General features: G+C 52.0%; 6 protein-coding genes across 6 annotated transcripts; 3 read left to right on the forward strand and 3 right to left on the reverse strand.

The window, feature by feature from the left end:
• Positions 1-59: 59 nt before the first annotated feature.
• DACRYDRAFT_111740 (uncharacterized protein) lies at positions 60-748 on the reverse strand (the record flags this gene model as incomplete). Its single annotated transcript, XM_040769283.1, has 2 exons — positions 60-203; positions 293-748. 2 exons carry the CDS (start codon positions 746-748, stop codon positions 60-62), a joined length of 600 nt encoding a protein of 199 aa, XP_040624590.1.
• A 600-nt stretch (positions 749-1348) lies between these two features.
• On the reverse strand, positions 1349-2009 carry DACRYDRAFT_111741 (uncharacterized protein; the record flags this gene model as incomplete). Its single annotated transcript, XM_040769284.1, has 2 exons — positions 1349-1513; positions 1569-2009. The coding sequence occupies 2 exons, from the start codon at positions 2007-2009 to the stop codon at positions 1349-1351; spliced, it is 606 nt and encodes a 201-aa protein (XP_040624591.1).
• Positions 2010-2722: 713 nt separating this feature from the next.
• On the reverse strand, positions 2723-3857 carry DACRYDRAFT_72045 (ARF/SAR). The gene is made up of 6 exons (XM_040775957.1): positions 3624-3857; positions 3537-3564; positions 3417-3482; positions 3348-3363; positions 3011-3301; positions 2723-2949 (listed from the first exon to the last, which is right to left on the reverse strand). Exons 1-6 carry the CDS (start codon positions 3744-3746, stop codon positions 2922-2924), a joined length of 552 nt encoding a protein of 183 aa, XP_040624592.1. The 5' UTR covers positions 3747-3857; the 3' UTR covers positions 2723-2921.
• Positions 3858-4027: 170 nt separating this feature from the next.
• On the forward strand, positions 4028-5653 carry DACRYDRAFT_25045 (Isocitrate/isopropylmalate dehydrogenase). Its single transcript, XM_040773980.1, has 7 exons — positions 4028-4162; positions 4235-4356; positions 4436-4637; positions 4695-5011; positions 5062-5109; positions 5159-5239; positions 5330-5653. Exons 1-7 carry the CDS (start codon positions 4067-4069, stop codon positions 5550-5552), a joined length of 1089 nt encoding a protein of 362 aa, XP_040624593.1. The 5' UTR covers positions 4028-4066; the 3' UTR covers positions 5553-5653.
• A 3158-nt stretch (positions 5654-8811) lies between these two features.
• Positions 8812-9992, forward strand: DACRYDRAFT_97095 (uncharacterized protein). The gene is made up of 4 exons (XM_040777423.1): positions 8812-8987; positions 9049-9113; positions 9166-9615; positions 9667-9992. Exons 3-4 carry the CDS (start codon positions 9205-9207, stop codon positions 9844-9846), a joined length of 591 nt encoding a protein of 196 aa, XP_040624594.1. The 5' UTR covers positions 8812-8987; positions 9049-9113; positions 9166-9204; the 3' UTR covers positions 9847-9992.
• Positions 9993-11367: 1375 nt separating this feature from the next.
• Positions 11368-12075, forward strand: DACRYDRAFT_25047 (uncharacterized protein). Its single transcript, XM_040773981.1, has 2 exons — positions 11368-11802; positions 11851-12075. The coding sequence occupies exons 1-2, from the start codon at positions 11386-11388 to the stop codon at positions 12034-12036; spliced, it is 603 nt and encodes a 200-aa protein (XP_040624595.1). The 5' UTR covers positions 11368-11385; the 3' UTR covers positions 12037-12075.
• The last annotated feature ends 81 nt before the right edge of the window (positions 12076-12156 follow it).

Genomic DNA, 12156 nt, shown 5'->3' on the forward strand with positions numbered 1-12156 from the left:
CCGACTCCCCGACCAAACCCCCCCCCCCCCAACAACGAGGGCACTCGACTCGACTCGGATCACATACTCCCAGTCAGGATCTGGACGATCGCTTGATGCCGCTCTGGACTGACTGTGACGGGGGCGAGCAGGGCTTCGGACATTATCCGATGCATGTCTATGCGGACGTAGTCGCGGCATGTGAAGAAGACGTAGATGATGAACTTGAGAAGTAGTCAGGCACGCGAGTCGAGTTAGAAAGACAAAGGACGCAGGGCGAGATGCGAGATGCGAGATGCGAGAGAGCACGTACCTCTGATACGAGATTCCAGATCTTGACGTAGTTCGCTTTCCCCGCTTCTGCATCCGGCTTGATGATCTTGAGCGCAGTGACTGCGTCTGCCAGCGTCGTCGCCGGGAGTGTCGGGTCCCATTTAGCGAAAAACGACGATGTAAAGATAACTTGGACGTTGTCACACGGGTGGTTCTCGAACGTCCGGCCTTCCCATAACCGGCGACACATGGCGCATATGTACGTGTCCTGCGAGACCTTCATCTCCGTGAACCGGAATGAGACGGAATGCATGATCGAGTTGGGATCATGGTTGATGTTGCCTCTTCCGAGTGCGTAGAGGAAGGCGTCTAGCCAGCTGCTGTTGTCGAGGTAGATGGGGAGATGCTGCGGGATCGCGACTTGGTTGTTGACTCGCCATGGGGGTCCGCCGTTCTCTGGCCAATGGAGACCCGAAGCTTCGCGGATGACAGACATACGACAGTAGCCCTTGTGGAGAAGTTGAAAGGCTGTGGGGATCAGGGATGCCTGCTTATAGACTGTGCTGGAGCAGTCGCAAGCACCTAAAGCAGACGCTTCCTGGCCAGAAGAATCTGCGCTCGTGTTCTTCAGGGCACAGTCGGATTGGAGCGATCACGGGACTCGGAAGATGAACGAAGTCTACGAGGAAAGAAGATCGGTTCGGGAAAAGAACGTTGCGGTTGCCGAGACACTTATTGAAGGGAAGCGAGCCCAGTGGGGTTTTTGGCAAAGGCGAACGTAGAAACAGCTGTTCCCTGAAGAGGCAGAATTGACGGAACTGCCTCGTACCGTTCGGCCAGATGCTGCTGAGATCGATCAAGACAAGCCCAACATGAGGTGTCCACGAGGTGTCTGGGAAACGGAAGAAATGGACACGCATTTCCAACACGCGTCGAGTACTAACCCCTAAACTGTGTATTACATCTCCAAATGACTCAATATAGCCCGTCCTTCCAAGAGCACATTATCAAGAACAAGTGGCACGCTATAGTTATGAAAAATCCTTCGTAACTAATTCCAGTTAATACTACTCCAAATCCAGGCAAAACGGCAATACTAGGGAGGAAATTTGATCTCTTTATTGATATCAAGCAACTTCTCCGCGATGAGATTGGCCCAGCGCTCGTGAATTTCCGGGTGAAGCAGCTCGTCCTCTTGGATACGCCTCCAATTGATGGAATACCACGAAGGATGCCATGGGAGAAAAATAGCGAGAGCCTGCTACTCGTATAGTCAAGACTCACGTTTCGCGGCGTGAAAAGGAGAGAGCGCTCACGATGCTGAGCAGTTTGGCCATCAGATCGCACTTCTGACGCAGGCTGTGGGATGTTTGCGGATTCCTTACCACAAGCCGGGAAACCCATAAAGCATTGGTCAGATCTGCACAATCCTGGGACGGTGGTCCTGGGTACTCCGCATTCGTCACCCTGGCGAAGCGTGGGTGAGGCGCGGCGATGGAGACAGATAGGGGAACAACGCAGCCGTGTGATGACCATTCCTCGGCAGCTGGTGTCTCGAGGCAAGGTATGCACGAATAGTAAATTCCGGCACCGTCACTGAAGCGCTGTTCCCAGGTGCGGAAGGCGGTTGCACACCACAAAGAGAGGAGGTCTTCGGTGTCGATGCGGAACGAATCTGCGCTTTGGAGGTAAGCATTTATGCTTTCTTCGTTGAGAAGTTCGACCGTGAAATGGTTCAGGTTGGATGGGTACACCATCGTGGCCGTTTGTTATGCCGGCATGGGGGCACAGGTGAAAGCTCAAGATAACGAGATGCAAGCATCAGTGGATGTCCAACAAGCACAGATAATATCGGATCCAGCATCATTATCGTCACAAGATAGAGCCAATATGGCAATAATCTGGACGAGGCCATCCTCCGCGAGTCGGAATCAGACATAGACGCCAGCACGGCAACGATCGTGCAACCCAACAAGTATTCTGTTCGGCTAAGATTGGCGCCGGGGGCTGTTGTGTCCACCTACAATCCTGGTGCACGGGGGGTGTCATTCCCTCTTTCTCTCAGAAACGCGGCTTTGCCTGGTCGATTGTGGAGAAGTCGGCTGTAAAGGAACCAGTAGTCGGGGCCGGAACGAGGGTTATACAGGGGGATGTGTTCCTGTGACAGCATAAGCAGTTTATTCCGACCTTTGATCGAATTTCCGCAGCTTATCTTCGATGCTGTTCCTAAACCAGTTTTACCAATAAACGGACGAGGGAAAATCAACATGTGACCGAGATGCAAGGTGGATAGCGGAGCTGGAGCAGCTGAGCCCCTTATTTAATAGGGCTGAGGTCGTGAAGTTTTTGGATAGGCCCACCAGCTCCGTCTTGATCGTGAAGTCGATATGCCCGGAACTGTTCGCATTGATTCGTCGATTATGGTTCCCTGCGTCAGAAGAGTGACACGAGGACATATGCGGGAGCTCCAAATATTCGTAAGATTAATACAATACCGGTACAGGAAGACGCAGTATGCGGGTCATGAAGTTGCGAGCGGTGGCTCTTCGCTATAAACGTGCGAAGAGGGCGATTACGCAGGGTATAAGGAGGTTGATGTATGCAATGCGGTTGCCGAAGCTCGGCTCCCCGAGGCAGAAAGGAGGGGAAGGCGCGACCTGAGGGACGGCTCATTTGTTTTGGAGGACGTTCACCAGCCTATGAATCGGTAAGCATGGAACAATCTGGTAAGAATATCAGAATAGATAAGCACACGCACCAGTCTAGTCCCTCCTCGAGTCCCTCACCCTTCGTCGCACAGCTCCCCCTTACACTCCACTGCCTCCCCTTCTCCTTATCCAGCCCCAGTTGCTCGCTCACCTCTCCGCTCTTCAATGAACCTTTTATATCCTGCTTGTTCGCAAATACAAGCAAAGGTACCCCGCGCAGCTCTTCCTCAGCGAGCATTGTTAATAGCTCTGCGCGAGATGTGGGGAGGCGTGCAACGTCGGACGAGTCGATCACGTAGATTATGGCTTGCGTGTTGGCGAAGTAGCAACGCCAGTATGGTCTGAACACTTAAGCACTACCTCACACATATGCGGGAGGAAACGCACCGTATACTTGACTGACCTGTGCGCGGCGATCAACACGCTTCCACGACACCCCGATAGATGGGAACGTACCTCCTAAATCCCACACCTGAAACTTGATATTCTTATACTGAACAGTCTCTACATTGAACCCAATCGCTATGAATCATCAGATACATAGCCCAACCTCCCAGGTTCCCACGGTACACGTACTCGGTATTGTCGAGACAACCTCGCCAATCTGCATACCGCGTCAGCACATCTGCCCAACGTTGGCCGCAGCGACCTAGCAGAACGTACTTGTAACCGATACAGAATTGTCGTCTTTCCCGCACTGTCAAGTCCCACCATCAATATGCGAACCTCGCGCTCCTTGCCCCAGTTCGCGAGCGTGTTGAACAAGCTCGAGAATGAGAGACCCATCGGTGCCACTCCCTCTCGCCAGCAGCAGAAACGAGAATCAATTTGAAAAGTACTTGGTAAAGAGCAAGCTGAATAGGTCGTTGATGCACGCGTTCAAGGTGGGGAGCCGGGTATTACTTGCGCAGGAGTTTGTGCAAGGTAGTCTGTACAGAGGAAGTGTGTAAGCGGAGAAAGTGGAAGAGGGGCCAATTCGGACCGATTAGGTAACCAAGAATATCCTTGCTGGGTCAGGGTTCGACTTTAGGGTTATTTCTCCACCAACACCTCCAGTGTGGACTACTGTGACCAGCACAGTTCCTGCGTAGATTTCTCCTTGCACAATGGTTGCTGTTCTGAGAGGTGCTGCCTCTCTGGGGCTGAAGAAGCTGCGTGTTGGGATGATTCCTGCAGATGGCGTCGGTCGTGAGGTCCTCCCGGTACGCCCGTTCCCCTTTCGAATTTCAGAGTGGGGCTCACAATAGCGTTACCATGCGGCATCGTTATTCTAGGCAGCCCAACGCATTCTCGAGGCACTTGGGCCGTCTATTCCGAAGCCCGAGTTCACCCACCTCGACGCTGGATGGGAATATTTTACTCGTCACGGGGTGGCTCTGCCAGAGGAGACAGCTGAGTACGTTCAGTCCCTGTTGCCTATTACTCACATACATTTTCTGAAATCATTGATGGATATCTGCTGAATTATTCATCAGTGCTCTGCAAAATGACTGTGACTGTGCTCTATTCGGTGCTGTCGGCTCTCCTACCCATCGCGTCACTGGCTATTCCTCGCCAATTGTCGCCCTCCGGAAGAAACTCAGCTTGTACGCCAACGTTCGCCCCGTGCACTCGATTGAAGGCTTGGACCCCCGACCAGTAGACATGGTTATTGTGAGGGAAAATACTGAGTGTTTAGTGCGTTCCCCTTTCTCACTCAATATCGTTGAGGAGTATACTGACGAACATCTTTAGTATATTAAACAAGAAACTTCCTCTCATTCTGAAGAAAATGGGCGTGAAGCCCGAGCAACCCGGCTCATCACTGAGCGTGCCTCCAAGCAGATTGGGCGTATGGCGTTCCGGATCGCGCTTTCACGGGCCAAACCTGATCACCCAGCGAGCCTGACGATCGTGCACAAGAGCAACGTGCTCCAGCTCACGGATGGATTGTTCAGAGAGTGTGTAAGATCAGTTATGAAGGAAAACGAGGAGTGGAGTGATGGAAGCAAGATCGCTGTTGGAGAGCAAATTGTGGACAGTATGGTGTATCGCATGTTTAGGGAGCCAGAGTAAGTTTTCACATTCCTAGTGCATTAATCGACTACTCACACACTTACAGGGCGTTTGACGTTGTCGTCGCACCCAACTTATATGGCGACATTCTTTCGTACGTCCTTTCACCATCTTTTGCTTGTCCTATTAACACGAAGTCCTAGTGACGCTGCCGCAGCCCTCGTGGGCTCCCTCGGCTTGGTGCCCTCAGTAAACGCCGGCGACACCTTTGTTATGGGCGAACCGTACGTGCATTTTTCTTGCATCCTTCGACCTCCGTATCTTTTCCCCTCGAGTTCTTCTGGCCCTTACTCTTTGGCTGACTGCTATGCTAGCGTACACGGCACCGCTCCAGACATCGCCGGCCTCGGAATCGTGAATCCCATCGCAGCTATTCGTAGCGCGGGACTGATGTTGCACCATCTGGGCTACATCGAGCCCGCACAAAAAGTAGAAGATGCGGTTGTCAGCGTGCTGAAGGAAGGGGTGAGAACGCGCGATTTGGGTGGAAATGCAAGCACCGAAGAGGTCGTCGCCGCAATCGAGAAGAGGCTGTAAGCCACAAAAAGAATTGATCTAGTTCTGACCCATCTGTGGCACGAGTGGAGCTCGGAATTCTCGGTTACGGGTGCCACATGCTTTCCTGCGTTCTGAGCGGCTCGTACAATCGCAGGAAGGTGATCGAGGTCCATGTCTCAGTATCATGCCAGTGTCAAAGCGCCCTTTGCTATCACCTGCTAGGATCATAACGAGGTTCTCTGCCCGACGGTTTGGGGGCGAATTTCTCTGTTCCCTTTTACAGCACTCCACGGATCAACCAACCAGACAGAACTCGGATTGCTGCCCCTTTGTTCCCGGGGATAAACGCGGCGGTCTTCAATTCGCTCAATGGAAGTCCAGATCAAGGGCCAGACCCAGACCCAAGCTCCACAAGAGCAGAAACCAACCACCTCAGGCCGGATCCGATGACATATCAGTCTAAACGGAGCAGTTAAACCCTCTTGGGTGGACCCCCTCTCGAAAACCAGACGTGCGGCTCCGCTGTGCTTGGTCTAGGTCAATTCACTGCATCGTACCTGGTTCGAAGGATGACCAAATCCCGAATCCGTGTTATCAAATTCACCGGCGCGAAGCAGGTCAGGTGTACCGCATTTCTTGCACCAAAACGCGACCACCACCACAGCTCGGATATCAGGCCTCCATTGCGACAGGGTCGAATGGCGGATCTTTGTTCATCGGATAAGCAACCAGTGGGGAAGGTCAGGATCAAGACTATTCACCAGCAGGAATTGATTCAACTCACATCGAGCCAATCTAACTGACAGGCGTGTCCCACCCGGTCTATCGGTGTACCGTTTTCTTGGGGAATTCTGGCCACAAATTTCGCTGAATTCTACTCTGAGCAAGCAGATTTCCGTTTGGTCCTGATCGGGTCATGGGGAACGTTTACGAAAGCCAAGGCACTGCATAATTCGCTCCGTCAAATGATGCGTGACGATGGTTGACAATGAACTGGTCGCTGACAGCGCATAGGACCCCCGGCTGCTCGAGCCAGTACAGCCTACCTGAACCTTTACAGAAGCTTCCGAAAGCTAGCACGTACGTGATCCGAAGAAGCTCGGCTACAGCTTTCAAGCTCCGAGGCGGCCCTTTGCATGAGCCTATCCGCACTAAGGATTCAGTTGTCCAACGCCTATCTCCATGTTGGCGCATCATATCCACAATGGCTCAACCCCCCCGAAATAGCATGCTGAATGGTCTCTTTCTTCCGTTTGTTACTGTCGAGGCTCTTGTTTTATGACAGTGCGAGACATGAGCAGGTTTGTGGCTATTAACAAACAATTCGACTTTCCACAAACGTGATTTTCTAGGCATAGCTACATTCTGTCTGAAAAGCGCCATGGACCGCAATTTCGAACCCAGCTGCATCAGAGGAAACATAGACAATGGGCGCATCTGAAGAAGCTCGGATAAATTCAACGGTGGTTTTCAGGTGTCGTCAATTTCCAATACCTCCAAATGTCCACGCGCCGAAATTGATAGCATCACCAAACCAAGACTTCCATTGATTGTCTAGTCCTCGGAGACAGGTAATAAATTAGACAGGCGGTTATTATACAAGAAGATAGTTCCCAAGTGTATGCCCCAAACCCCTAGGGTAGTTTAATGCAACGTTGCACGATATATCACATTTATTGGGCCTCTGTCGCGGAAAGGATCCTGTTTCAGATATTTTGCATCCCACGATGTTGGAGATGTTGGGGAAAAGGAGTTGTCGTCGCCGCTGAAAGCGATGTATCAATTAGGGACCCGCTTCCGCCGAGCGGCACTTCCGAACAATAATATCAAGCAGGACCGGCCGAAACGCCGCCTGCGGAGCTCTGGCCAGAAGCATATATGGCAATCTTGCGCGCGGAAAAAAAAATTGGACTGAGGCGCTTGCTTCCGATAAGCAGGCTGCGGTCCTGTCACACCACCTCCGAATATGCCACCTCAGTTCTGGACATGGATCTCAGACTGATCTCGGGTGTTGACAGCCGGCTTTGGTAAAAGGTCTCAGAGGGTGTTGCGTGGCATCCTTTGGTACCAATCGGGGTGCCCGATGCCTACTGCATTAGTACGTTTCGGAAGAGACCCCGGAGCTAAGAAAATGATGGTGTATGTCCGGTCTACCCTGAGGGGTCGGAGGGCGCCATGGATTCGGCCGGGTTGCCGACCGCAGCCGACAATATTGCAAGCGGGTCTGGAGTGAACGAATTAGATGCATCTAGTGACGTGATCAGAGACATGACCCGCCCATTGTTATATCCACAAGACCAAAGAGGAGTTGGTAGGAGAGCGTGCAATGGCGAGTGTAATCGTCAGTAAAGAGGGAAAGTCCTCTGTCTACGGATCAGCTCGGGTGCCGCGGTTTCATCAAGCCAGATCTGGCTGGATATATCGACAGACGTTCTAGAATGTTCAGTACCCTGAACTGGACCGGTGAAAATTGTGACGACAAAGGAAGAAGATGTGTGGTGTGAAGATTTGGTGAATCCAATTACAAGGTTTTGTCATGGGTGAGCGGGGATATGTTGTGCATTCTTGTACGTGAATGTGGATATGGAGGTGTCTGAGACAAGATTATATTTAAGACAAGATTAACAAAGGATGTCAAAGGGTCAGACCAAAAGAGAAGTTGGAATATTTTCCCCGCACGTGGAGAGCCACGAGGTGAGCGCCAAAATAGAGTTTTCCGTCCTTGGACTGTGTATAGTTGTTGTGCTGCCCCCGCTCTGTCAGCTTCTTTTTAATCCTTTTAGTTTGCGACTTTTGAACACCCTTATAATTCAACAAATAATGGCTATTACAGTTTATGGAGAGAACCCCCGTGTCAGGCAAGCATGTTCGGGGACAGGTATGCAACACGGTGATAGTGATCCTACAGGAAAAATATCTTCCGCGCCATTGTCCTCGTCGACCATGCTTCCTCTCGTCCGCACTTTGCCCTCAAATCAGACCCATACAGCCGCAACAATCGGCACCTCTAGCCTCCCCGATTCCACATTCACACGCAAATTTCTGCTGAAATTCGACATTCTCGGCGAACAGTCCCGGGGATTTTGAGCGGCTTGAATGCGGTGACAAGGGCATCACCCGGGCCTTCGCGTTCCTGATGGCTTCGCGCTCTGGGTCACGTCCCAGGGCGAGCGGACTTTAGAGGACTTAGTTGCCATCTGCGACATTGAACTGCCAGCAGACCTATCATATCACATCACGGTCGACGCTAAACAGGATTTAATTGGACAGCTGCCAGTCATCACATCTCGCCCGTCTGCATTTTGCCCCTCTCGAGAGCTCAGTTCCCGCATCTTCCGCCGGTGGCATTCACAGCTTCAACAGCTGGACACCACACAAGCTACACGGATTCGGGAGCTTGTGAACAGGGAGAATTTCACCGCGTGACGCGCGGTCGATCTGAGAAGACGGGGTATATATATTGGCCTTTGCTTGGTACGTACACCGTTCCCCCCTTCGACTCAGGCAGGAGCTCACCCCTAATCCCCCCTCGAAGTCATATCTACCACATCTACGCGCCATTACTGCCCAGAGACCGAGTAAATACGCTGGTCTGGCTCGGTGCGCACGCTTTGCAGTATTTCAGAGTGTCACCCCTGATGCTTCAGCACAGTCATACGCACAACTCGCACACGTCATCTCATAGGATCCCATGACTATGGTACCCCTTTCACCCCACGGTTCACACATATTCGTGCGGGTGGATCACGATCCCGACATGCAGAGGTTTCACGATGCCATTCGCAACCGGCGTCTACCAGAGAACAACTTCCAGATACTACTCGATCAAACTGCTTTCCTCGTGAAGGAACAATCGTGGTTCGACCAGCAATCTGGGAGATGGTACAACGTGTGCAAGCGATGTGGGGCATCTTGCGGTCACAATATGTCACCGACCTGGCAGATGCACCCTTGTGGAAGTCTCAAGATTACGCTCCTCTGCGAGATTCGTGGTGGACAACGTCGAGTCGCGGATGGGGAGACAGCGCTTCTACATCTGAAGCAAAGAGCCCTGCGTTTGCAGACCTATGCTGCTTGGTTGCTATGGGATTTAGTCAGCGAGGTACGCAAATATGTCGTCATTATCGGATGCAGCGGTGCTGATGATGAACAGCATCTCATCGAGCTATTCCTGCAGCACGACACGCATGCCATGGTCGACATTGGCATGTTGTTGGACGACAGGCTCATCAGTCCTCGAGTGCTGAATGCCGCGCCTAACCGAGAAGCCGTCCTAAGACAGGTCGCTAAGGATGTACAAGAGTACGAAGACTCGGAGTGGTCCACGGAGTAGAAGGGTCGGGCGGACCCGAACGACCTGGACCGGAATCGAAACATCTGCACACTTCGACCTTGTATGTTATTCAATTGTATTATATGGGACGATACGATGATTTGTCTGGTCCGTTGAGTAGGGCGGAATCAGACTGAATGAAAACTCCTTTGACCACATTACATTCAGCTCGCATCTCACCGGTCCGGCCTGTCATTCGGAGACAGGCATTCGGAGATTCGGATCGCTTCGCATTCCTACTATCTGCGGGTGCCCTTTGAGATTGTGGAAATCCCGACAGGGTCTGTACTATCCCCGCGAGCCTCGACAAGGTTGCCAACGACACTTCTAACACCCCCCTTTTGTCCATGCCGTGCCTTCTCACCTTCGTTCATTCTAGATGCGTGGTCAAATGTTGCATGCGGCAGTAGCCCATCAGATCGCTGAGCGCACATGGCCTTGAATTGATGGCGGGGGTGCAAAGTCCGGAAGTTGACGTATAAGCTGACGTGCCGAGTTCCCACGATTTAAAGACTGTTTCCTAGTTTCCCCAACCTTTCCAACAACTTGCTCAGAACCACCATGGTAGAATACCCAGCAATCTTTCCGTGGACGTCGGGTCTCAGATGACACCCTTGCCGAGAGAGCCGAATAACATTTTTGACAGGTGATATCAGAGAGCTGGCGGTTATAGTCAGAGTTTTGGCCCCAGATAGAGGAGTGGTCAGACACTTGGTTCTCCTTCGGACGGACGTAAAAATAACACGACAAAAACAATGCGGAGTGTGGTTGCTCAGGTGTTGATAGGAATATTCCGAAGAATATTATGAAGGATGTCGGTCAAACCATTCTGCGCTCCCTTGTTTCGGGAACAGGAGAATCGGCTATTATTCCTCATGGGAACACTTCGGTTGATGCAAGGACATGCGGTGTTCTCTTCCAGGCCACTGAAAGATGCTAGGGGAGTGCACGCTTCGCAGCATGTCAAGAACATGGTCCGCCCGCTGGAGAGTTTACAAGGACATGTACAGGCTTGATCCACCTTCTCCCGTAGCCATTAACGGCCCCTGACATACCCATACAGGGTGATGCTTAAAGTGACCAGCTGCTCTCACCATATCAGATATTTGATCGGGGATTTCCATATATGGCAAAGTGTGAATTATTCTGGCGCTTCTCCGCACATGAAAGAGTCATTTCATTGTCAGGTTCCAAGGCGTTGGGATAAGAGGAGACATCTGACTTTCAGGGCTTGCTCACGCTTTTGTGCTCTGACCGGCGGAGAAGCGGTTCGGACCAGCGCCGGGCACCGGGTTGGCGCCCATATCATCGGCGTCCACATTGTCGCGTGGTACCATGCTTCCTTATTGTGCTGGCGGTCATGTTCTCATCAATGATCAAGGCCAGCAGCACTTCTCTGTCACCGTGACTTGTACTTTGTTACCCCCTTTCCCCCCTGGTCATGAGAGTCTACTGGAACATATTTAAGCGACCTACTTGGACGTACACCTTGGAGTAGCTGGACAAGCCTTCCCCCCTCTCAGAAACCTTCTTGCTCCGATGTCCGCCGCGAATCCCTTCCCCAGGACCGAGGTCACGCACCCCATCACAAAACATGTCGATGTTCTTCTCGCCGGCGACTCCTACCTGCGAACTTGCATCGAAGCGGCGACCGAGCTGGGCATCGACAGGACCCAGTTTGCGCTTAACGAGGCCATCTCTTTTCGCGTTGCAGAGCAAGAGATACACAGGAACACATGGATCTGCTGTCTTTGTCAGGGGACATATTCTCTTCTCGGATTCCAGTACCATGTCTGCGGCTACGAGGCCGCGGTCATGACAGCGACAATGTTGATGTACACAGTACCGCAGCAGTACATGGTCGCGGACTCGGTGACGACATTACAATACCTCAAAACGGGCACTGAGATGGCAAACAACGGATGGGCATCATTGATGTGGAAACTTCTGACGCAGGTGTGTCACTCTGAGCCCAAAGGAATGGCCTGGCTGAACCGGAAATAGCACATTGTTACCCTCTTCCTTACTTGCATGAACGAAGTGGACCTCCCGATGCGGCAGATATTAGAAGAAGACCTGCTCGAAGACTCCATCGTCTCCTCTCCCCAGACACGAGCAAACCTCGAAGCGCACGTCCGTGCGCTAGAACGAGCAGCAGCAGAAGAGTACGAATCTGACGAGTCGGAGTGAATTCAGTCCAGGGACTGATGCGGCTACCAACTCCCCTTTATGGCCCATTCGGCGGCGACAGTGTGGGAAAGGGGAGCACATGGAAAGCGGGCATCCTCGGATCATGTCATACGATACCTG

Source organism: Dacryopinax primogenitus, assembly GCF_000292625.1.
Source record: "Dacryopinax primogenitus strain DJM-731 SS1 chromosome Unknown DACRYscaffold_22, whole genome shotgun sequence".
Classification (NCBI taxonomy): domain Eukaryota; kingdom Fungi; phylum Basidiomycota; class Dacrymycetes; order Dacrymycetales; family Dacrymycetaceae; genus Dacryopinax; species Dacryopinax primogenitus.